The 25,454-nt window shown below is 39.4% G+C and overlaps 1 protein-coding gene across 2 annotated transcripts; it reads right to left on the reverse strand.

The window, feature by feature from the left end:
• Positions 1-1,584: 1,584 nt before the first annotated feature.
• eno1a (enolase 1a, (alpha)) lies at positions 1,585-12,882 on the reverse strand. Of its 2 annotated transcripts, none has more exons than XM_041799619.1 (12): positions 12,764-12,882; positions 9,817-9,911; positions 7,744-7,839; positions 7,225-7,283; positions 6,809-6,878; positions 4,113-4,246; positions 3,790-4,012; positions 3,163-3,360; positions 2,595-2,796; positions 2,400-2,508; positions 2,209-2,267; positions 1,585-2,083 (listed from the first exon to the last, which is right to left on the reverse strand). In XM_041799619.1, exons 2-12 carry the CDS (start codon positions 9,899-9,901, stop codon positions 2,020-2,022), a joined length of 1,299 nt encoding a protein of 432 aa, XP_041655553.1. In that variant the 5' UTR covers positions 9,902-9,911; positions 12,764-12,882; the 3' UTR covers positions 1,585-2,019. The 2 variants fall into 2 exon arrangements, with proteins under 2 accessions (XP_041655553.1, XP_041655554.1); XM_041799620.1 differs by lacking the exon at positions 7,225-7,283 and adding an exon at positions 7,543-7,601.
• Positions 12,883-25,454: the final 12,572 nt, after the last annotated feature.

Consider the following 25,454-nt stretch of genomic DNA (forward strand, 5'->3'; position numbering starts at 1 on the left):
GAATCTTTTAATTCAACTGTCTGCATTTGGACTGGAGGACCATCAAGATTTTTACCAAGGCAGACTTCAAAAGCTAGCATTATGGTATGGGGCTTTTTGTTAACTTGGATGTCTGTGAAGGCACCATTGTTGCTGAGAGGGGCATACAGGTTTTGGAGCAATATGTGGCAACCATATTCTGCACGAGTAACAATTGCACGGCTTTACAGTGAAAGAGTGAATGCAGAATGCAGAATGGCAAACATGCAGTCCAGAACTGTCCTCCATTGAAAATGTATGGTGTATTATGTAGCACAGAATGACAATGGCAACCCCACACTGTGATGTACATGAACGTCAAGCAAATACGGGACAGAATTTCACTTCTGACACGTTAGAAAATAAGTGTCTTTAGATGCTAACAGTGTTGGGAGAAGAAAAGGTGCTAAAACACAGTAGTAAACATCATACTAGTTTCTTATTCTATTTCTAAAAGAAAAAATAAAACATTAACATCCTGTCTTTGTGCTTTATTTGATTATCGGTTGGATGGAATTAAAAATACTGCATCTCTCTTTACTGACAACACCACAATTTTTCATTTTTAAATAGGGGTTTTAGTAGGTTGAATGAGCTTGTTTGTTTTCTGTGTGGTTCTAATGTGCTTCTTTTTTTGTTTATTTTTATTATTTTTTCATCTGATTTTGTGTTTTGTCTTATTAATGAGAGTGTGTGCCTCTTTATTATGGTGCTTGTGAAGTTTAATGTGTTTAGATTAAAATACAAAAATAAAATACTGTAAAAAAGAAAAGAAAGTGAGCATTGTATAAAAAATAATCTGTATCTTAGCAAAGCTTCACATATTTAAGATTTTTTGTTGAATTTTCCTGGACAAATACTTAAGTTAGCCAGTTCATTAATGAGGAAGAAGTCCTGCTTAATGAAATCTGCAGCAACTGGTGACCTCAGGATGTTTATACATTGTGTAAAATATGCTTTCTGGTTTCTTTGTTCAAGTGATTTGTAAGACATCTCCTTGGTGACAGGTGGACAATGGAGTCAGGTTCAGACGGGCCTCAGACAAAGTGAATAGGTATAGCACAAACCCAGCTGGCAATCCCCTCTTTCAGTACCATACCCCTGGTGAATAGACGCTCATTTATCTTGGCAAAGCTCCGTACAAAAAGAGCTTGCATAAAGCCCTCCTGGATTCTTTAAACCAGGGGGGCAGAAATGCGTCTCAGAGCACCGAGCTCATGTTTCTGCTTCAGTGGCGCTCAGATTACATCACACACTTCACACCACAGGACCTTTTACTGCTCTGTTAATCTGCGACAAAGCTATGCTAAATAAATCATAATTTTAACTTTTTTAAACTTGATATTAAACAGGCTGAACTAAAAGAATAAAATATAATACAAATGGAGATCTATATTTAATAAATATCCTTTTCTGCCTTGGGTATTATGTCCATGACAAAATGATTAAAGTTATGGAATTTGTACATTTACAGGATTAAAGGACAGAAACCATGAGTGAATCTCTATAATGATTGCATGATTTTGTCAGAAGATGAACATCTGGACTCAAAGAAATCACAAAATATTTCAAACTATGTTGTTTATTTCATGTTTCTGCCAACGCTTACAGCAACACAAGACCTTGTCAGATGCGACACATTGCACATACAGTAGTGTTATCTCTGCTTGAAGCAGAATCGCACTAAAGTTACAGTAGCTCAGATACTCAACAAATCACTACAACTCACAAGAAGCTAAACAAAAATCTCTCACATAGTTACACAGACACGAACAGAAAGGCCCTACACTATTCAGGAGCGAAAGCAGAGTTTGAGGGGGAGCTGAACTGTAGTTCTTTATCATGTACTGTAGCTCCTCCACGCCACAGACTTAAACCTTGGATTTCAGCTATGCTCTCTTCATCTTCTCTCCAGACAGGGCAGGCGATCTAGCGTGGCGTATACATGTGGGGATATCTTATGAGCAATGAACACACAGGGGCCCATGAAGGAGGACCTGCTCAGATGGGGTGCCTGAAGTTTTGGCCAGCAAAGCGGGCCTTGTCTGCGAGCTCCTCCTCAATCCTGGAAGAAAGAGAAAACCGTGCGTTATAATTTATAAACCTAAAGCCTGAGAAATTTTCTATATTATGACTCTTTTCTTTAATTTAGTTGAAAAAAGTGTGCTAAATATCTTAGGCTGGACTCACCTGAGCAGCTGGTTGTACTTGGCCAAGCGCTCAGATCGGCAAGGCGCACCTGTCTTGATCTGAGAAGGAAATTGAATGACATAAGTCCTAATCTGTTATACAAAAGCTACACAGAAAAGCTTCAATGGATTTCTGAAACCAGGTCGACGAGGTTTTAAGTACCACTAAGTATTTGTAAGTTAAACGTTTACCTGTCCAGTGCAGAGACCAACCACCAGGTCAGCGATAAAGGTGTCTTCTGTCTCTCCAGAGCGGTGGCTGACCATCACTCCCCAGCCGTTGCTCTGAGCCATCTTGCAGCTAGCAGAAACAGACATGTTAGTGATACTTAATATTTGATCAACTTTTAAGGATTTTGATAGCAGTGCTCTGCTGTGGACACTCACGCATCCAGGGACTCTGTGACCGAGCCGATCTGGTTGACTTTAAGCAGCAGGCAGTTGCAGGCCTTTTCAGCCACAGCCTTTGAGATGCGTTTAGGATTGGTGACAGTGAGGTCATCACCGACAACCTGGATGCTAGTGCTTGCTGTAAATTTGCTCCACGCCTCCCAGTCATCCTGGTCAAAGGGATCCTCAATGGACACGACTGTGAAAATGGGAAGGATATACAGGAAGTGAGAGGGATGTCATGGCCAATAATAAATCAGAGCCATTTAAAAACCCAAGACTTAAACATTTTTTAGTGCTTTTTTAAGCCACATGGGGGCAGCAGAATCAAGCTCCTGATTTTCACAGTATTACTTTTGACCAGCTTCAGTCATAGAAGTCATTTCATCAGCTCTTAACTTACAGATGATTCTAGTACATTCTTTGGAATATATCCTTCATGCTTTGTCTTGCAACATTATGCTAACTCAATCTCTATAATGTTCCCAAAACTTAACATTTTTCAGGTCCAATTAGCAACAAGAGTGCTGAGCTGTAATGAATGAGTTTATAAATAAAAAATCACCAGGGTAATCTTTGACAAAGCTCTTGTAGAGGTCAGCCAGCTTGTCAGGGGAGATGTAGCGGCTGGGGTCGTCAGGTGACTTGAAGTCCAGGTCATACTTGCCACCCTTGTAGAACTCAGAGGCAGCCACATCCATGCCGATCACAATCTTGTCAGTGTAACCAGCTTTGGAGATAGCATTCTTCAGCAGCTCCAGAGCTGAGACAAAAACAAACATATACAGTCAAAACACAACAGGGTATTTGCTAATTCAATACAAGACATTTACTTTGAATGAAAAAGTCACTGAGGAAGACTCTGGTACTCTGGGCCATTGGCCATATCAGCACCTTTTCCTGACACTGTAGTCAGAGGTTGGCAGTCAAAGCTTTTGGTCCTAAGTTGAAAGCCTTAATTTAGAAACCATGTGTCAGCCAGAGAGTGACATGATAAGATAAGCACTTCCCTGGAGATTCTAAAAATGCAATGCTCTCAAGACACACAGAGACTACTTCCAGAGATCCACTCTTTCCACAAAAACAGGAACCCCCTCAAAACAGTGTACTAGAATAAAAAGTAAACAGTAGAACCCCTGTTCTGCTGGCCAACAGACAGTATTAACAGCTCTGATTTTATGCTTCCTCTAACCTTCCTTATTCTCCAGGATGTTGGGAGCGAAGCCACCCTCGTCTCCTACATTAGTTGCATCTTTGCCATATTTCTCCTTAATGACATTCTTCAGATTGTGGTAAACTTCAGCACCAATACGCATGGCCTCCTTGAAGCTGCTGGCACCGACAGGCAGGATCATGAACTCCTGCATGGCCAGCTTGTTACCAGCATGGGAGCCGCCATTGATGACGTTGAAAGCCTGCAGAGAAACACAGAAGATCAGCTTTCAGCCTTACTGAATCACAACAAAAAATGGTTGTTTAGATCAAACAAAGCTGCAGAAGTCTGATGATGCTCACAGGGACAGGGAGGACGACTTCAGAGTTGCCAGCTAGGTCGGCAATGTGGCGGTAAAGGGGGACACCTTTCTCTGCAGCACCAGCCTTGCATACAGCCAGGGAGACGCCCAGGATGGCATTGGCACCAAACTTAGCTGGAGAAGAGCAAAGATAAATATATATATATATATTTATTCTTTTTTTTTTGCAAGTATGATATATGAAAACCACACATGAATTCATCATCTGTTCTTTCAATACAGCATTAAGACACTTCTGCTGTATAAATGCAGCACTAAGTATTTTTTGGGTTAATAGTACAAAATCAGTGTTGCATAACTGTGACTCCACAGGGCATTTTCAGTTACATTCACAATATTTGTGAATGCATTAGCTGATGTCTATTTAAATGTGTTTTCATGTTTTTGAAACATCGTAGGCTCCATCTTTATCATCAACGATGTCGGCTGACGACCTCATACACTTTCACTTTACTATATTTTGAATTTATTTCATATACAGAACATTGATAACGACTTAAGTTAATCACAGTTAATCAAGGTCCAAAACCAGTGCACTTATTCTTTAAATTGCTATCAATCACATGCTTTATTGTCTATTAAAGCACACTCTGGTTAAGTCATGTCAGCATCTCTCTGCAGCCACGGTGATGTAAAATAAGTACACCATTGCTTCTTTCTGTTTCATATCACTTTAAAAAAAACTTGAGGACATCTTAGTGGACAAGACGTAAAAAAGTCATCTGAACCTTGTGTTATGAAACATTTACCTTTATACTGCTCAATTATTCCTTCAAGATCATGAACTATTTGTTCTGTGGTTAAGTTCATGTTAAAAATCTTTTATCTAGCTATAATAGCAGGTCTGTATCCAAACAGTAAGACAATTACCCTTAGTTTAAGACAGTAGAAAAATCCAAAATTACATAAAATTTTTTTAATGCAAAATAATGGAATTTTAAAATGTAATGAAAGGGGCTGATTTTGATATTTTGATATTGTGATTAACTTAAGAAATTCTGAGATTAATTACTATTAAAAATTGTAATCTTTTGACAGTCTTAACAACTACATTAAATAGCAAAAGTGGCTCTCACAACTGAAAAACCCCTACATAATGAGGATATTGATGTTGTCCTTGTGTACGTTGTCTGCTGTGTGCACTTGTAGTGATATTAATTTCACCTTGTGGGACAGTGAACATAATCTGATTCTGGGAGGGATTGTAGAAGCAGTGAATATCTCAAAACTAACAAAAACTATCAAAGTAAGTTTCTACAAAGAAATATAGACATAATTGTATTATTTTCTCGACAAAAAAACAATGGGGAAATGACCAGCACTGATTGTACATCTTAAATGTCAGACTAGCTAATTTTACATGTGTAACTTGGCTTTAAACCCATTACAATCAATCTGACGTGGAATTCATCCTTTACTGTTAACATGGGTGCCAAATATAGATAATAACGAGTGTATACATGAACTAAGCACCTAATCAGAATAAAAGCATTTAGACATGTGCAGTTGTCCCACCACTCTCACCTTTCAGAAACACAGCAGAGGAAGCTGCTCCTTCCTATTAACATTAATGAAAAATGTGCCCTATCTTGCATGAAACTAATCTCTGTTTAGTATTAACTCATCAGCAAAGGAGACAGCTTTGCTAAGTACAGCTAGGAGTGTGTTATTAAAGTCTTTCGCCATTTTAATCAGAGCAAATGTCCCGCTGTGTTTAATCATCTATGAGTATTTTCCAGTCTAGATTTTTGGTAAGCATACAATTGTAACCGCTTGCTGTGCAACCAAGATTTAATTTTTCTCTTCTCTCTTGTCTGGGACTTTGACGTCAGTATTTTTTCTTTGAAACCCAGTGGTACAAACTTATTCTGATAAATACTGGGACAGTGAAGGTCTGCAGGAGCATCTTCAGACGTGTGCAGTTAAAGTTTAGGCTTTTATTCTGATTGCTTGTGCCCATGCTTACATAGCTACTGATATTAAAAACTTTATATGACTAAAATGCATAGGTCTAACAAAGTTATTCTCTGAACTACAAGTATTGCTGGAGACTTTCTTCATCTTCCAAGCACCATGGAAGTTGGTGAGGTTGTGCCAGAATAACCCACTTCATAAAAATCTGCAAAGGTATTCTCCTTTTTGGATATGAAAATCAAATTGTTACATGTGACATTTGCATTGCACTGTATCTATTTAATTATTATTATTATTTGCTTTTTTGTTTATGTTTTTTAAATTTTGTCTATGAGCATTATTTATTTATTTATTTTTTCTTTGTATGACCACTCTGCACTCTGTTTTACATATTCAAAATAAATTTCTATCTATCTATCTATCTATCTATCTATCTGTCTATCTATCATTAAACAGTTCAGCTCACTTTACTTTTACATTTCACACAATGCCCACATAAATCCCAGAGATATCAACAAAGCAACTGCTTTATCAACACCAATAGTATTGGGCTGATATAGCTAAATGTATCATTTACTCCCCAGCCAGTCAAAAGTGTACTTACTTATTTATAAAAGATACTTTACATCTTATCTACTCCCATAGTCCATATGAAGCAGGCAAACTCTACTTTTGTAAGTTTAGCTCATAAATCTTTACATTGACAGTGACACAACTAATATTGTCCATCCAGACTAGCTAGTTCATTAAGTAGCATCTTACACTTGTTTTCTGTGCCATCCATGTCCAGCATCAGCTTGTCGACTTTGGCCTGATCCAGGACACTCACATTCTGCATGAGACAAATCATGACAAGTTAACTGTACATTCTGATACAAAAAGGATAACTAGGTTTAAATGAATTATTATGTTAGCATAAAAGTTATTCAGTAATGTTAGATTTCTTAGGCTTTTATAAATATGTTGCATAAATGCAAAAATCCAACACACAGCTACTCAAAATGTCTGTTTATGTTATTACTAGTTATAAAATGATAGCGTTAGTCAGTTAACAATGTCAGCACTGCTGCAAATCTTTCTAATGTCTTTGTAGGATAATTTACTATTTAATTTTCACCGGTCAATTAATTTGACACTTCGTCGCACAGAAATATTAAGCAAACAATAAACGGTCCTACCTTGCTAACCAGTGCAGGTGCAATAGTTGAATTGATATGATTAACGGCTTTAGAGACACCTGCAAAGGACAAGCAGACCATGACTGATGCAGACAGAAGAAGACCATGCAGAGCAGGTGATACAGATGAACACAGAGCATCTCATCCAATATATCAGGATGTGTTAATGCTAAAATATTACGTGTTTTGCTCTTTTTAGATCTGTGAACATCTGTTAGAGCCTGCAGGTTAGTTGTTTTTAAGGGCAAACCCATTCTCCATTCGTCATGCTGTGGTTCACACCGCTCTCTAAATCCTGTTATATCACACTTTATTTACCTGGTTACACAATGCAGGGGCCAAGAAATCATTAATATATTTAACTGCTCTTTTGACCCCTAACAGGAGGAAGAAAGATAGAGAAATTGGAAATGTAGACTAAACAAAAAAAGGGCAGGTAAGGTATAATAAAATGAGAGAGAAAACAAAGAACAGATGTATCGGGGGGAGTCAGGGAGAGGATCATTGAGGGTGTCATACCTTTGCCCATGTAGCGTGTTTTGTCATTGTCGCGGAGCTCCAGAGCCTCATAGATGCCCGTGGAGGCACCGCTGGGCACTGCAGCTCTAAAAAGACCTTGAGGACAGAGAGGATGAGAGGAGAAGTCATTTCTTGAAGTGCTGTGTCATGTTCAACAAGATGGCAAAGGACTGAACGCAGTTTGATAAATGTTACAATGTGATTGACCACGTAGCTAATAATGTGTCTAACTTGAAATGATGTAACTCCTGTGTGACATTTACAACTCAAAATCTGCAGACACCAACATGTAATTGAGCACAAGATACTGGAAGGTCTTCATACTGAAGGTTGAGGAGCAAGTAAAAGGCACTGAGGTAAAATGTTTAATCATCAAAGGCATTTTCCTCTACAGTAATGTACATTCTGTGCAGTGGGGCACATAAAACATGTGTGGAGCATGTAGCGCTGGGCTGGCTGTGCTGCAGATGGCTGTGATGTAACAGGAGGAGACAGGCTGCCAACTGAGCATGTGCAGTGCATCTTTGGAGGGATGCCAGGCCACACCCATGTGTAAGAGGCTGGCTGTTATGAAGTCACACAATGTGAGGAAAATTTTGAGATGGGCAAAATCTATTCAGTGTGCTCAGTAGGGCGGCCAGGATGGTGTGAGCCTAGAGGATTTAAAGCTTAGGACAGAAGGACAGACACTGACTGGACGTGAGCTCAGACCAAACAAATCATCTGCATGAACAATAACCGCGCTTCACATGGAGCGTGCTTGCCATCTATCAATCAGGCCATAAAATGAGATTTTGTGCTCTTACATGGTATCCCAGACGAGAACCATGTCCCCTCCAAAATTTAGTAGAATATACTGACAAGCATACATTTTCCTTTAGACAGATGTAATGCTGCATCATATTTCCAAATAAACAAAATCTAAAATATTTCTATTTTGTGCTCTTTAGCACAGGAATTTACAGTATCAGCGTACATGTCTAGATTCCCAGAGCTATGTAACTACATCCTTCTATCAACAAGCAGCGAAAGATTTATAGTGTGCCACTGACTGAGGGGCAAGCTGGTTACATAACACATTACAGTAACCATGACAGACGTGCTGCACTCTCACTTTGGTCTGTGCTGCTAATGATGCTACTGCTGGCTTGACTGACTGAAAGGAAATCATGTCAAAGAGAATGAAGGTGCAATTTACAGTAAACTCCAACACAGAGCTGCCTTCCAAAACTGCTGAGCAGAAAACAGAGCTGCAGAAGTTCAGCTAAAGCATTCAAGCCGGTAAATCCCTCTCTTCCATGTCAGTGCTCATTCAGGCTGCTTCATTAACATTCCCGAGACATTTCATCAGGTTGAGCTCGTCCTTTGTTTAAGCTCCCACAACAGAACAGCCCCCAAAAAGCTCCAATCAGAGCTGAGCTATTAGTTGATTAAATAAATTGATCTAAACCCGAGGTAGATGTGTCAGAGATGACAGGGACTAGCTGTTTTAAACTCACTATCTTCATAATGTAATCTAGCATGCAGCATAATAAGGGGGTCAGGTTGTATATATTCCCTCATCAGGGGAGCAGACAGAAGATTTCATTGATTTCATATCTCTTATTGCATGGAATATAAATGATTCAACTCAAGGTAAACTGTGTGCTAGAGACACTTACTGTATGAGCTATCTGTGCCCTCAAACAGGAACCATTACAGTAACAGAGAGCTGGAGAGACAGGGTGATGTTACAGGAGCTATTTTCACACAACCACCATCTGATCTCATCCACTCTGAGCTGGCAACACTGCAGGGCAGCCACACTGGCTTGACCATCATAATCCCCAGCTTTACTAGTTTTCACTAGCTTTCTAATTTAGTCAACAAAAACAAAAAGTTTTTTTCCCATTTGACTTCCCTACTGCAAAACTTAACTATAACACTGTGATAAAGTTATATCTAAGTACTTTACTAGTGTTAATCATATGTTAAATTAAGTTTTAAAAGCCTGCTAAGATAGATGTTCAATAGTTCAGCATAATTTAAAGATATGCAGAGACCATCTAAATGTAAATATTAACCATACAGTACCTTTCTTGGTGTACAGGTCAACCTCCACAGTGGGGTTTCCACGGGAGTCAAAAATCTCACGAGCGTGGATCTTCAGGATAGACATGGTTCTGGTTCTGCAGATGAAACAACCACAAGCAGACGTCAAAATAGTGCTGTTCCAAAAGCCGAGCAGACGCTGGTGACCCTGTCCTGTCACTTGAGTTAAAGAGTGAGTAAGCAAAAACTGAATGCTCAGTGACTCACAGATCTAAAATGCAATCTATTTCAAAGCTAAACATAAATGCCTCTTTTAGATTTTATTTTTTGTATATGTATTTGACTGTGCAAATGACTTGGACCAAGTAATGCAGGCTGGCCAAGGATGGAGGAGATACTAGTCACAGAGAAGGCGTGGCTACTGCAGCAAAAGGCTAGCTCAAATATTTCATATTACAACACAAGATTGCAAAACACACAGTAAGTTAAGAACGTTCTATGATAACAACAAAAACTCACAATAAGTGACAATAGGTGAGCTGGCACAATGCATGTTTGACTTCCCTTTGTCTAGGGTACACTGAACCGATAAGCAGTAAAGAATTGAGTCGTGGTCTATCTCATTGAGCCAACATTATCTCTCTGAATTCCAGTGGTGGAGGTCACAAAGGGTTTTAAGCCACACATTGTGGCCTTGGCTGCCTGCTGCTCTATTGATTCTCATTTGCTTTATCAAACCCGCCCTGCTTGCACCAACCAACTAGACTACCCACTCTAAATGCATGAGTGAACTTCTGGTACAGTCTGCAAAGCTAGAGTAGTACAAAAGGAGAATCAATGGAAAATCCTTTGGCCTAAAAATCATTGTGGAAAGTTGCCACTGGACACAGCCAAGAGGCAGAATCACCTAAAGTGCACACAGACTCTTAACTTGAGCTAAATGGAGTCATTTAGTGAGGCAAGGTATTGAATATCATTACTCTTTACTTACTCTAATCAACAATACTGTGTCCCTGGAAATGTAGAATGAAAACTCTCCATTTTAATTAGATACTGCCACATTTTTAGTCATTTGCATATCAGACTGACCCTGACTTTATACTTTTAAGAGCTCTGTGTACTGGAAAAAGTTTCTGAAGGCTGTTTGTTCTTACACAACTGCACAGTCTGACTTTTTGTTATATTTACACATGCAATTTTCAAAGTAAGACATGCATAATATGACAGGTCTTCAACAAACTATTCTGACTTGGTTGCAGAAATACTAAATGTGTTCATTATTAGTCAATCTGGAGTAAAATGCCAAACTCTTAAACCTCCAGAAATACCTAGGATGCATACCTCTGATGCTTTTTTCATTTTATTTGTGATAATTAACTTTATATTGTTGGATCAGGGTTGCAAAAGAAGCTATTTGAGGATGACTTTATGAAATTCTGATGCCAACAACAAAGAGTAGGCATGCAGCTTAAATACTTACCCTGCAGTTACAGTAAAATTTTGTTCAACTTTCTGTTTATTTTTGTAGCCAAATCATGGCGAGCTGGTAATCTGATATGCCAGATGTATTTGTTTCACACTCCATCTGGAAAACCTTCAATATTAAGCGTTTGGGAAAGGGCAGAGCCTTTGAAAAAACTTGGAGTGTGATTGGATGAATGCTCTGTCTGTCACATCTTTACGGGCCAATCAGAGCAACAAAACATGTGACATAGCAGCGACCGAGGTGCACACGCGCAGCTACCGAGGAATAACGCGAACCATGGTGACTACAGACATGTCAGTACACGACTTTTGTCGTTTTTGAAGAGAAAACAACTCAATACTGTTCTTTTTTCTTCTTTTAATGAAGAAATGTCATTAAGTTCTGATAAAACTGGCGCTTTAGCAGCATCCACGCTAAGCTGTTCTGCCATAACTGTACCAGCCTCTTGTTGCTGCTTGCTTAGTCATGACTCCGCCGTCCAAAAGTACTGCCCCTTGTTGCTGATTGGTCCTGTCACTTTCTAACCGGGCCCTAATGGTTCAGACAGGAGCTTTGCGAGATGGATTCGCCAGTGAGAAACAAGGAAACGAGCGTATCCATCTGCTTTGCAAGGTTGGCAAGGAGGAGAGCAAGGAGGTGATCTATCAGCACAAAATGGCACCCACAAATAAATAAATAATGAAGGATGGATACCTGATAGGTGTATAGGCATGCTAGACTGGCAAAACCCCCCTGCAAAGCTTACTTTCGGGTCTGCCAGCAAGACATAGAAGTGTCAGATCAATTATTTGCCATGATAAACATAACTTTTAAACTGCTGTGATGCACCTTTATGATAATAAATAAGTGGCTTTGTTAGAGTATATGTATATTTCTAAGGTCTAGCATGTAGAGATAGGGAAATGGACACCATAAAATGAGACCACACTGGAGCTCGTCGTGTCTTGCTACATTCAGTAATTTTCCTGCAACCGGTGGACACACCCCCAAGTCTGCTGCAAGCAACTGGTAGCTTTCTGTCTGTCTCAGCTGTATGACTGATTCTGCCTCACATCCTGTCCAGCTTCAAACAAAAAAACGACATTTTTATATCTGCTCCTCGACAGAAAGGGCTGCTGAGAGCCGGACTTGCAACTTGACGCTCGTTTTCTCACACACCCTGCAGTTCTAAATGGAGTGACATCTCGCCAGCTGACGGCCCGGTTTAAAAATAGACGGTGGGCTACAACTTCTCCATCCAGCAAGCCACATGAACATACAGTAGGGAATAACCAAACAGTTTAAATCCGCTAGTCTAATAGCCATTGAACGCGTTTAAGCTAACACAAGGACAAGACTTTGAGGTTACTGTCGAGGATGAGGAACATCATGTACATATTTAAAAAACAGAAAAATAGCCTATATTAACACGCTTTATCTTAGAACATGCCCTTTAATTTTTAAAAGCTCCCACCCTGGCCAAAGACTACATTTGAAAAGAAGAAACGACAGTGGCAAAGTTACCTTTCCAACCTAACTGTGTGCAAGGAGCGGTGCTGTCTCTCTCGTGCGTGCAGGCAGAGAAGGCGCTCGTGACGTTTCGGGCTCAATGATAAGTGGACGGAATCAGGAAGGAACGGTGGATGGAGCTACGCCATTGGCTGGGACTTGCTCACGAGGCGTAGTAGTGCGAGGGGAGACGCACGTTCGCCATGAGGAGGCAGACTGACCTCAGGCTACGCATTTCGGATGAGGCCATCAGGGATGCGGAGTTTGTTTTATTCTTCGTTAATACATTTAAAAACCACACATTCTACACATATGTAAAGAGATGCTTGAGCTGAATTATGTGTAATGCATTCATTTTTTTTCTTGAGAGGACGAGGCTGCATGCGGAAAGATGACGCATTGTGAGTACGTGCAGACAGGCAGGCAGGGATTTCCAATGCAGAAGTTCGGCGGTGGTCACGTGTCCTTTGTGGTCACGTTATTCTGGCATTGACTTTATGTTCCACATCACGTCTTTTAAAACATGGGGATAGAAATGTGCATCATTTTATCACAGGACAAAAATTTAGGCATGTAACCACAGTGTATCGACTTTGTGATGAAATACAGTCGTAAAGATTAAGAAAATTAGCTGGGAGAATGAAAGGGAGGGCAGCATTAAAATAGGCCTAAATAAAAGCAACATGTGGCCAGGGACACGGTGAATAGCCTAGTCATCCAAAAACACATGCACTTCTCACTATTCAAGCAAATGTTTTTTACTATGTCCATTGGGTTTTTCATATGCAAACCAACAAGTTTTAAGGGTTTTGTTGAAAGACGATTTGATTTAATTCAAATAAAACGCCTATAATATATTTTAAAGGAAACATGTAAAATCAACGCTTAATAATTATGATATTTAAGACTTAGAGTAGACATTACTTGTTTTAATTGGAAATACCTTTTTTTAATTCAGAGTGTATGAGTTTAGATTTTCCTGGTTTTGCACGAGGGTCTGCAGTTTAACTGTTGGCTCGACCTCTCATTCATGACGAGAATACAGTAGTGAAATGCGGCGTGAGTGAACAATGGGTTTCCCCCACTAACATCTGACGTCTCAGCATTACATGACAATGATGCCATGCGGCTGCGCAGTGCAGTCCGCGCAGCATCATTGCTGGGTCAATAACGCTGGAGCTTCAGAGTGATGGAGTTCTGCTGCAATGACCTTGAGACAGTGAGAATTTAATCCAACTGCGCCACCTGCTGGCCGAATGCTTCAAACATAATGTCAGTGCAACAAGTTATAGCCTTCAGTAGACATGTCCATGTTTGGAAAGAGCTCAGGATTAACAGGACAGAGGTATTTATTGATTCAGTATGTGTTATTTAAAAGACACTTTAACTCTTAACACACTCCTGAAAACAGTTTGTTTTTACTTATTGAGTTTAGTCCCATTTTAAAAGGAATGATAATAAATGTCAACCATAACTAAAGGAATTAGTGAGACAGATAAAGTTGATGACAAAGTTTGTGCATTATCAGTGAAGATTTTTTGGCAACTCTTCAGAGAATCTGCATTTAGAGTGCCAAGATTTCACATTTTAAGCAGCTAAAAGGTATTCAGCCATCGTCACTCATGTCTTTATAAAAACTTTTCAAATTATTGAAAGCATTTCTTTCTGTAATATAAAAGGTACCATTGCTCTATTAAACCAAAAGCCTGCGTGCAGCACATTCAACATTTAACTAATTAAAAAAGAGTTTACTTATTTATAATTTGTTGATTGTATGTGTATTTTGAAACAAAACAGCAACAAACCATCTATGGTAAATAATCAAAAAACTTCCTCTCAGACCTAATCTTGTATAGGTTTATGCACACAGATATATTGATTGATTAGCAACAAAAAAAGTACCAATAATGCATTCATAATGCAATTCATTATCCTCACAGCACTGATTTCAAAATATCCATGTTGCAAGGTTTCCACCAGAGAAAACTCATTCCTTCTCCTCATCACTCGACAAATGTAGACGTTTAATAAAAATCCTGTTTTCCTTTCCTGGTGTGTCTCACTTTCTCTAGAACAGCCTTTCCCAAACTTCAGCGCACTGTGGTCCAATTTGAGACCTGAAAATCTTCTGTGGACCTCAAAAACCTTGATTTAACCATAACATAAACCTCATACTATTTACCCCTGATTTCATTTCAAAGCAAATGCCTAGTTTTCAGAGACATTAATGCCACAAGAAAGTGTTGGCATAGTCATTAAATACAATAAATAAGCCACCAGCATTTATTTTGTTTAAAAGCCATCTACAAAGTCACCTATATTTTCTTTCATTATATTTTTCTCTTAAAATGTATGATTTGACTGTATAAACATTTTCCTTGCAACATTAATACAGCAGAGTCGAATGTTTAATGCAGCATTATCAGTAAATCCAGCACCAGTGAAACCATGACACCAGTGTTCTACATCAGACAAAATAAATGTTCAAATGGTGACATGTAGGTTAAATCTTCTGGCTGGGGTTTGTTACTTATAGGGCTTTAAAAGCAGAAGGCCTCTCACAGCCAGCCTGCAGTATCCTCAGGGCCCACTAGTGGGCCACAGTCCACACTTTGGGAAGCAGTGCTCTAGAGGAAATGTTAACAAGCATTTATCTAACCCAGTTTGTAGTATTTGGTCCATTCAACTATTGCAGTGGATCTTCTGGCATGTAAGAGACACACATGTCTATCATCATGCAATCGTTTTCCTGAAACTGTGATTTTGGTTCTATAGACCTAAGATAAAAAGTCCAGGATTGGACTGAAATATCTTTCAAAACAATCTTTTCTATCCCTTTTTTTACCTACTCCTACGATGTTTTTATCTTACAACACTGCCCAACACAATGACACAAAGTCTCCAGGTGCTTTTTCTATATAAATCTAGAATATTTCTAACATATTTATTCAACCTAGCTGGTGTGATGTATGTTCTTGTTCATTTATACTGTAGCAATCTTTGTTGATTATTAACTGACTTTGTATTTACCTTTTTAAAGATTTCTAAAAATAAAGCCAATGGGGCTTACAGTTGGCTATATGTTGTCACTTTGTAGTGTTTCTTTTAAAATCTAAATGGATATGTATACACAGAAATAAAACATCTATAGGACACCTTGATATCAGTTCTTTGATTAGACTTTTAAGTGAAATCAGACAGAAAAAATAATTTCATTCATTCTTCTATGTAAGCACAGATAATTCATGCCAACCAAGCAAACATTGCCTATAAAAAGTATTCACCACCTTGGATGTTTTACCCTTCTATTTGAATTTATGAATTAATCATGGTCAATATAATTAGAGTTTTTGACCAAAGTACAAAAAACCCCAACCAAACCCTCTTTAACGTCAAAGTGAAAACAGATTTCTACCAAGTAATGTCAATTAAATGAAATTTGGCAAGTTAAAATAAGTGACTGACCTGATTCAGCAGAGGCCCAGCCAATTGGTGCGAGTAGTCTCACAGTTAATGAAATTGGAATCACCTGAGTGCAGTGAATGTGTCTCAAGTGATTGTAGTATAAATACACCTGTGTCTGGAAGGTCCAGTTGCTTGTTGATTAGTATTCTTGACTACCATTACACCATGAAGACAAAAGAACACTCTAAGCAAGAAGATTTTTGCAAGAAGAATGGAGTAAAACTGCAGTGCCCAGATGAGCAAGCCTGAAAGAGACCTATCTACACAGAGTCAGTGCTGTGATTACAGCCAAAGGTGCATCTAATAAATACTGACTTGTATACTGAATATTTATGCAGCCACTAATTTTACACATTTTTAATTTTTTTTAAATAAAAAAAGCTAAAGTATATTGACCAAGATTGATCTATAAAATTTAAAACAGGGTAAAACACTAAGGGTGTGAATACTTTTTATAGGCACAGTTGGGTCACCCCACTCATAAATGTCTGCCAATGCCAGTGCTTTCACAATAGTCATAGTATAAGTACATATTTCTCCCCCCAAAAGGACGGTTTCAAGGGACAAGAAAAATGATAGAATGAAAATTTACACATCCAGCACTGGTCGACAAAATGAAAACATTTCACTCATTATAATGACAATAAGGAGTCATGAAACCCAATTTGTGCTTAACAGACCAGTCTAAACCATTTAAAATAACTTTTGAATTACAAGGAAGCAAAAAATCTCTTGGACTGGTATGTGGTCTCCTCAAGACGGGTCTACAAGACAATTTAACCTGTAACCTTTGGGGAAAACAGCTGCATAGCATCTAGAATAAAATACAATGATTAACAACTTTCTAACAACTGCAGACTGGATGGACTGATGCAAAAGCAATCCATCGCTGACTCATTTTACATCTGAAAGAGCAGAACTGAATGGCTTGTTTGACAGATGGACACACAGGAGCAGCAGCAGCTTTGTGGTTACGGCACATACCAAAACACTTCAACGTCAACTGTTCCATTCCAGTCAGGAGGACATTTGCTGCTTGTTCAACACTTCTATTTTTCCACGTGTCTCTCTCCTCAAAACTACAGAAGAGCTAATTAACACTTCATAAAAGAGCAAGGCTATGAGAAGTGGCAAACAAGAAATGTGTTGGTGTTTTTTTCCATCTTTGGTCAAAATTCAGTTCAGATTACATTTAAAACAAGAGTTTGACATTTTGCCTCTTCTGGGAACAAGATGGGGAAATTGTGTACCTCTTTTGAAGTGTGTTTGTGCACTTAATGAGACTCTGGAGACAGCCAAGAAGTAGCTTGGCTTAGCGAGGAGACTGGAAACAGAAGGAGAAAGCCTGGTTGTGTCAGAAAATCCCATAATCCACCTACCAGTCAGTTCATCAGTTGAATGAAGTGTAAAGCATGGTAGATATGGAACAGTATCACAGCTTCTCCCAGTCTCTTGGTTGCTTGCCTCATCTTGCAGCATGATCTGGACAAATTGGCAAATTTGAAGATCTTCTTTTATGTAAAACTAAAATAATGAATCTGTATTTCTCAGTAGATTCTCATCAGTCTGCATCATCAGTTCTTTACTGAAAGCTCTTTAAAGAGGAAGACTCATCTGCTCCAGCAGAGCTTCTCATGAGTCAGACTGGGGTTACTGGGCAGCTTCCATCGTGCATCCCCCTCCCCTGGAGTCACTCTCACTACGTTTAAGAGTACACTTAAAACTTTCTCTTAGAGAGAGTTTATAGTAAGGGCTGGCTCAGGCCTGGACCAGCCCTTATAGTTAGTTATGCTGCTAGGGGCTTAGACTGCTGGGGAGTCATGGCACATATATTATGTGCTGTGAGTCTTGATGTTCTACTTCTGTAACTGCTGTGTCAGTGGGTTTTCCCCGGTCCCTGTGCTGCAGAGATTCGACTGAATCTTTGGGACGGGCGACCTGCTGTTGTGGACCTGCTGTGCTCAAGGTGATTAATGCTGGTCTATTATAATAGGGGTATAGTATTTATCATAATATAAATGATAAACACTGGTCTATATTAATAGGTCACAACAGAGGGTACCGTGAAGACCTGTCCTCTGTGTAAAGCATCTTGAGATAACTTTGGTTATGAAATGGTGCTATACAGACAAAGATTGATTGATCGATTGATCTATGCAAGCAGGCAGTCGAGGGCAGAGCGTTCATACTCAGTGGACTCAGGGTTCAATAACGTAAATAAAGGCTTAACAGCATCATTCTCTCTGCAGACTTTGCATGCCCTCATGCCAGCCCTGACACTAAAAACCACCATGTTTTCACACCTTTAAAATAAAATTTGCCACATCATATCATACTTCCTCTTCTTTTACATTTCCTTTTTTGTTTGAAGTATCTAAACTTCCTCTATTAGCTGAGTTTGTATTAATAGTGCAAAAGGTCACCACATTTGCGTGGTTGTACGGTTAGAGCCATTTCAATTTCAGCACACATGAAAATAACTAACAAAATAGCAGATTAGACATGAAAGCTCTGTCATTTAAGTGCATTATTATTACCTTAAAAGATTTAAGAGAAAATGTTTCTTTACGTGTTATATGTTATATAACAAAGATATGTAAATTCCTGTTGCTTTCTTGAGATCTCAACTTGATTAGTAGCTTGTTATAAAAATTCTATTTTCCTGTGATCATGACTACATTTCAGTTGTTTTCTCAAGATCTTGGGAATTAAACTTCATTAAATATTGATAGGGTTTCTCTAGTTATTTACAATAAATCTCTCCTTTTTGTCAAAATTTTAAACTCCACTATTTTGCATTTTATTCAGGAACACACCTGTTATACATTTAACCATTTTATTGCAAAATGGCTACGCACTTTACTCGGATCTCTTGGTTAGTCAAGCAGCATGCTTTGACTTTTCAGGGAGTGCATAGCTAGAAATCCCCATGTGGATAGATGCATTTCTGACGATGAGCACTGAATACAATAAAATTAGTTCAAAAGCAATCAACCCATAGTAGCATGAATCTGTACACGAGGGTGCAACAGCTTTATGCTATAAAGGAGGAGGCTGGGGTGGAGGAGGTTAAGCTTTGCCAGCAGCAACAACACAGGGTCAACCTTCCAGCTTTACTTCACTTCCCTCTCCCTGTCTCTCTCTCTCTCTCTCTCTCTCTCTCTCTCCACACTGCCCCCACTCCTGCTCCGGTGTGCACGCTCAATCTCTCTGTGCTCACGAAGGTCAGAGGAAAGATATCAGAATTCCGACCCTGGCTGAAAATGATCAACAAGGTGCCTTGATTTTTACAAAACAGCATGTTAGTAAGAAAAAAAGAGCACAGAAATATGGACAATGCTGATATTGTTGCTACTGAGGCAGCGTTTCTTCATCACGATTATTAGCGCTAAGATTGAATATACAGTTACATAATTACTTTCATCTATTCAGACAGACAGACAGACACCTGTAGTTAAAGAAGAGAGACAGAGGAAGAGAAGATCAGCAGATGATGAGAGGTAAACGGTGTAGGTCTACTCACTACTGATGATCAAACTATCTGATAACGAAAGATTACAGACCTGGAGTTGGACTAGGTGTTAGTGACATGATGTAAATGCATATACCTTTTACACACATGATTTGCATATATGTTTACTGACAGCAGGTGTGTATCAATTGTGCATGAATTTAATGATTTTTGGTGTAAATAAGGAGTCATGGTGTATAAAACTACATCTAAATAGATGACATTTAATTTTTTCCCCATTAAAGCTATCCATATCTTTATATCCTAGGATTGTTACATCAGTAAATTGGGTATCCTGATTACTGCATGCTTAGATGGTGTGCAATTAAGGAGAAAATGAGAATTTTCTGGATTTTTTTTCACTGGTAAAACATGCAAGTAAACAAGAGGCTGAAAAGCTATTAAGAGGAGAAAGCAGCCAAAGAAAGAGATAAAACACATAAAGATGCAGGACACAACAAAACTGAGACTAAATTGATATGGTTTTTATAAGTAACCAAAAAGGGTATGAGCAGTAGCAGTAGTTGTAAATGTAGCAGTGGTAATAATTAGTAGGGATGCTGAGTAAGCATCACACTATTGATATTCAAATTTACAACCTGAATATAATCAGTCAAAATAAAGCCTCAGCATGTGTTTTTCTTTTTTTTTCTTTTCTTTTCTTTTTTAAAGTGTGGAGGAAACTCCATCACTCTCCCCTCTGTAAATGTTTATATTTACGGAGGTGTTTTGGAGTGATGGCCTTTTTGAACCTCCGCCAAAGGGAGACAGGCTTCATGGTTGGCATTTTCAGGTCCGGCTCTGTGGTTTCAGGATCTTGTGTGCCGTCCTCCTCGTTCCTGGCGCTGCCTTCAGGAAGAGACACCTCAGGTGTAGAGGGCCCCATTTGCTCCCTGAATTCCTTAACCTCCAGAAGCTGCTCAGAGCTGCTCGTCTTTTCCTCAGTATTTTTCTCCGAGTCCTTCCCCTGAAATTCTTCCTGTGGGATAGCGATGGTGTCCTCTAATACTTTGGAGACTATATCCTCTTCTATAATCTCTTGCTCCACTTCAGCCAGCGAAAGCTCTCGATTGGATGTTTCATTGAGCTTTTTCATGACATCTCGGAGTTCCTCTCTTAGAGCTTCGTTCTCCCTCCTTTCAGTCATCAGTTGGCTGTTACAATCTGAGACGAGGTTCTGGAGCTCTTGGATCTTCTCTGTCTCTTTCTTAGAAATTTCCACTTGTCCCTGGAGCTCATCCACCTTCTTCTGAAGCTCCTTGTTGGCCTCCTGCTGATGGACCAGCTCAGAGGCCAACTTGCTGCCATGGCTGATCCAGCCCTTCAGCTGCTGCTCCAGATCCTCCACCTTCAGGTCTCTGGAGACTTTTTCCTGGAGCTGAAAAAGCAGATCTTTTATTTGGCTGCTCTGAGCCTGAAGTTTGTCATTCTGAGCTGTGACAATCGCCAGCAGCTCCTCTTCACCCGTCTCCTGTCCCTGTCTTGAGCTGCTGGACCGACTCAGAGTTTCCAGCTTTTTCTTGAGGATCTTGATCTCCTTCTCACAGGCCTTTCTGCGGTTGATCTCTTTCTGCAGCTTCTCCTCAGCTTTCTCAACCTTGTTTCGGTCGATATTACTTTGGTGCTGCGCATACCAACTCTCATTCTTCTGGAGCTCTAACTGGCGTTTGAAGTAGCTCAGTTGGCTGTAAACATCGTGTCCTCCAAATCTTTGTGGCCTGTATCTGAAAGGCACCTGATGGTGCCCTTCCCATTGGTTGGCCTCCCAGTAGTGACTTGGGGCCCACATTCCACCAGTCTCAGCCTGTTGTGGAAACTCATACTGCAGCTCATTTGGACCACATGATGTCTGATAGCTTGCTGCCATTTCCTGAGTCTCCCTCGGTCGAAATGACCGCCTTGGACAGTTTGACGCTACGTAGGGTAGCTCCAAAGTCCGTTTAGCCTCGGCCCATTCGGTTGGTCTTGGCGCCGGTCTGTCTTCCACCAGAGCTGACTCTTGGATATCTGAAGACTGGACCTCCAGAGGCAGTCCAACCTTGACAATGCCAGCCAAGCTCACAGATGCTGGTGCCGGGTTGTTTTCGATAACAATGGCCTCATCTTCAGGAATGGTGGGCTGGCTCATGTCGTCCAAGGGCATTTCTTCATCGACCATGTCAGCCCAACTCATTGACGCTGATTCAGTGTAATGTTCCATCGCTGTCGTCAAAAGCTTACAATTCAAAAGCAGTTTGCAAGTTTTGTGAGTTTAACTCTCCGAACAATGCTCTGTCTCTGAAGTGTCTGTTGCGTCTATTCAAGGTATAAATCCTTTTATACTCTGACACCATTCTAAACAGTGATGATCCAGAATGCCTTCAATGCCATTTTTGCCATCGTGATGTCACAGAATGTAATCTATGCTGATGATTCCAATGTAAACAAAGGGGCTTTCCCAAAATCCATAGCAACAGACCATATTTACAGGTACAATACGTAGATTTTAGCGCCAAATCATCTTTAAAAATGACTAGCACTAGTCCTATGTTATAGAAATATACCAACTATACCGTGTTCCAATCTATTAAGCAAATGTTATTTTTCTTTGATTTTCCTAAATAGTTGATGCAAATGACAGTCAGTATAATTTTCAAGTTATCAACCGTAAGAGTATAATTCAAATTTTATTGAACAAACCTCCCAATGACAACTTTTTCAAATATAAAAAACTCAAAATGCACTGTTCCACATTATTATGCACAACAGAGTTTCAAAACATTTTATAGGCTCTAAAGAACTGAAACTGGTCATTTGGTAAATTTTCAGCATTAGCAGGTCATATTTACTGAAATCAAAAGTTATTTCAATCAAAATATCTTAACAGACCAAGTTACATGTTAGCATAGGACCCGTCTTTGATATCACTAACACAATTTTTGCATCCATCGAACTTGTGAGTTTTTGGAGACTTTCTGCTCAAATTTCTTTGCGAGATGTCAGAATAGTCTCCCAGAGCTGCTGTTTTGATGATTCTGATTCTGACCTACGCTCCCTGTTCAGCTTCCATATGTAAGGCACAACCTCACCACCAGGCTATCCACACCCCATATAACTACACTCCAGAGTGGGATCAGGCCTGCACACAGATTTGGCCGGGCCCCTGACAAACCTGCGTCTGCCATTTTCTTTACTGGGGGGATGCTGAGTAAACATCCACACTATTGATATTCGCGTCAGCCATTTTGTTTATTACTATTCTTCTTCTGCGCCAGCTATCTCCTCCTTCATACTTGGTCATATCGACACCGATTAAACTTGAAAGACATTCAATTTCTTCGTCATTCCATTGCATGGAAAGTTATGGAAAATTGTGGAAAATCTTCAAACAAATTCCCCCAATCATTCAAACAATCCCCTGAATATTCCATGAAAACTCAAGAAAATTTCAAAAGTAATTCCCCAACCAAATTTCAAATCAAATTCCCAAAACTTAAATCCCCCAGACTCCCATGAAAGTACCCCAAAAAGGAGTTCACTGTACTCTAGTGGCTTCTACAGTCACCAGATCTCAATCCAATAGATCACCTTGGGGATGTGATGAATGGGAGATTGACATCATAGATGTGCAGATGTGCATGGGTGATTCTATCATGTCAATATGGACCAAATCTCTGAGGAATATTTCCAACACTTTGTTGAAACAATGCCACAAAGAATTAAAGCAGTTCTGAAGGCAAAAGGGGGGCCCAACCCAGTTCTCGCAAGGGGTACCTAATAAAGTGGCTGGTGAGTGTATGTACAAGCAGGCTCTCAGGAGGTTAAACAAAGACAAAAAGGTTGCACCCCAAAACATGTGGTTTAGGGGAACAGACATGAATTGTCATGAGAGGAGGTGATAGCCACAACATGGAGAAGATTTCACAGCTGAAAATTGAAGATACCGATGTGTTGCACAGAAAGAGAGAAAAGTGTTGCACAAACATCCTTCAACATTTGACTTGGGCTAAAGCTGTGAACCATTAGAACAAACACAATGTTAATGTAGGAGTCATGCTTTTGTTTCATTTGTTTTAAATGCTTCCTTTTATATCAATCTAATGTTGATCACAGCCTTTGTGCGTTTCCTTCTATCATCATTTACTCATCCCTCTGGTTAGTGGAAGCAGCAACTGGGTCAAAAGTCATGATAATAGGAGTCATATGGTTTGAATTGTCCTTCTGGCTGTTTAGACGCAACACATGATAAAAACTAGTCTTAAAACTTAGTTTTAAGGTTTGGGTATTTCATTCCCCCTATAGAGCACTGGAGGAACAAGAGGCAGTCATAAACTTTATCTGAGTCATAAAAATACACTGTAAAGGTCAAATTCAGGATCTCTGTGATGAGGTGTGATATCTCTGTGGAACTTCAGCGATCATAGTTGACGGTTCTCCACATTCAAGCAGGTTAAAAAACAGAAAAATCCACTTTATTAACGGTCTTGTGACAAAGTCTGGCTTCTGTCTTGCTCATCTCTCAAACATGTTTCCATCTCTCCAGGCCGTCACATGACACTGTACATACAGCCTGCAGCTAAATCATATATGTTGAGCTCAACATATGTGGCCTTTAATTACTGGGCTTGCTCTTAGCTGGTAGAATTACATCATTAAAGACCCTGAGAAGTTAAAAACTATGATTGTCCACAAGGCAAAGATAAACCCAGTGATTTACAGAGGGGGGAGAAAGCTCTGGTTCTGACTAAATGCTGGTGTATGCCAGTTCTGTATACTGAGGTGCATAAAGGCTGCTTCATCATCTAACGCTCTCCTGTCAGTGCATCCAAAAATATCTGATCTACTTTCTACACCTGACCTTTAAAAGCAATGTTATAAGTCTTAAAGTGTTCAGCCACACACAAAAACACAGTGTATGACAGAAGTGAAAGAAGTAGAGAGCTTATAAAGCCTGGGAGAAAGGATGTGAGTGAAACGGTGAATCTTCCAGTCAAGAGCAAGCCTCTGATCACTTGGTAAGTCAGTCACTTCCTTATTCTTATGTATTCATACCATTTTCGTACTTTCTATGAAAATCCTGTGGGGGAATTCCTGTTTGTGTTGGTGCTCTTGGTAACTTGTATTTCTTTGCTGAATTTAGGATTAAAATGCCCTGGTAATGTTTGTTTTAGCAATAAAATCATTCGCTGTTGTCTTTAATGGTGAATTTGCTCACATCTTAAGTCTCTACGTCCCACAGAATGAAAAAAAAAGTTGACCACATTTTCTGACACCTACTTTTTGTTCTAATTTATGCATTACAAAAAACTTCATGTAAAGTATCAATCTTGTCCTTGGTGGTTCCATTTGCTTTTGTAGCTCATAATGAAACATAAATATTAACTTCAATCTTTTTCATAACTTGCCAAAAACTCCTTACAGAAACTTTAATGGTGAACTATCAGAATAACCCACTTGTTAATATTTTTATTTATGTGGGTATCTGGAGAATCTACTAACTCACAAAATGTGAAATAAGCCAGCCCAGTCCTTCGTTTGTGGTCCACCTATGTCTGAAAACACAGAATCTGATGTTGTGTTCAGAAACTGAGCTCTCTGTGACATCAGGATGAGTTATCATAACAACTGTGCATCACCTCCACCCACATCCATGAAAGCATCCATCCGGGTACTCTGCCCAAACAATGGTGACCCTGCCTCTTTCTGGGTGAAAACATGCCATGAAAAAAATAGCAAAAAATGGAAAAAACT

This window comes from Cheilinus undulatus, linkage group 11, assembly GCF_018320785.1.
Source record: "Cheilinus undulatus linkage group 11, ASM1832078v1, whole genome shotgun sequence".
Classification (NCBI taxonomy): domain Eukaryota; kingdom Metazoa; phylum Chordata; class Actinopteri; order Labriformes; family Labridae; genus Cheilinus; species Cheilinus undulatus.

Bases quoted from the DNA above. Each gene is read 5' to 3' on its own strand.
- eno1a (XM_041799619.1), bottom strand. From the start codon at position 9,901: ATGTCTATCCTGAAGATCCACGCTCGTGAGATTTTTGACTCCCGTGGA. The intron at 7,284-7,743 runs GTATGACACCCT...TGTCCTTTGCAG, and splicing joins AACACGCTACATGGGCAAAG to GTGTCTCTAAAGCCGTTAAT. The intron at 4,247-6,808 runs GTAAGATGCTAC...GCTCTTCTCCAG, and splicing joins GGATGGCACAGAAAACAAGT to CTAAGTTTGGTGCCAATGCC.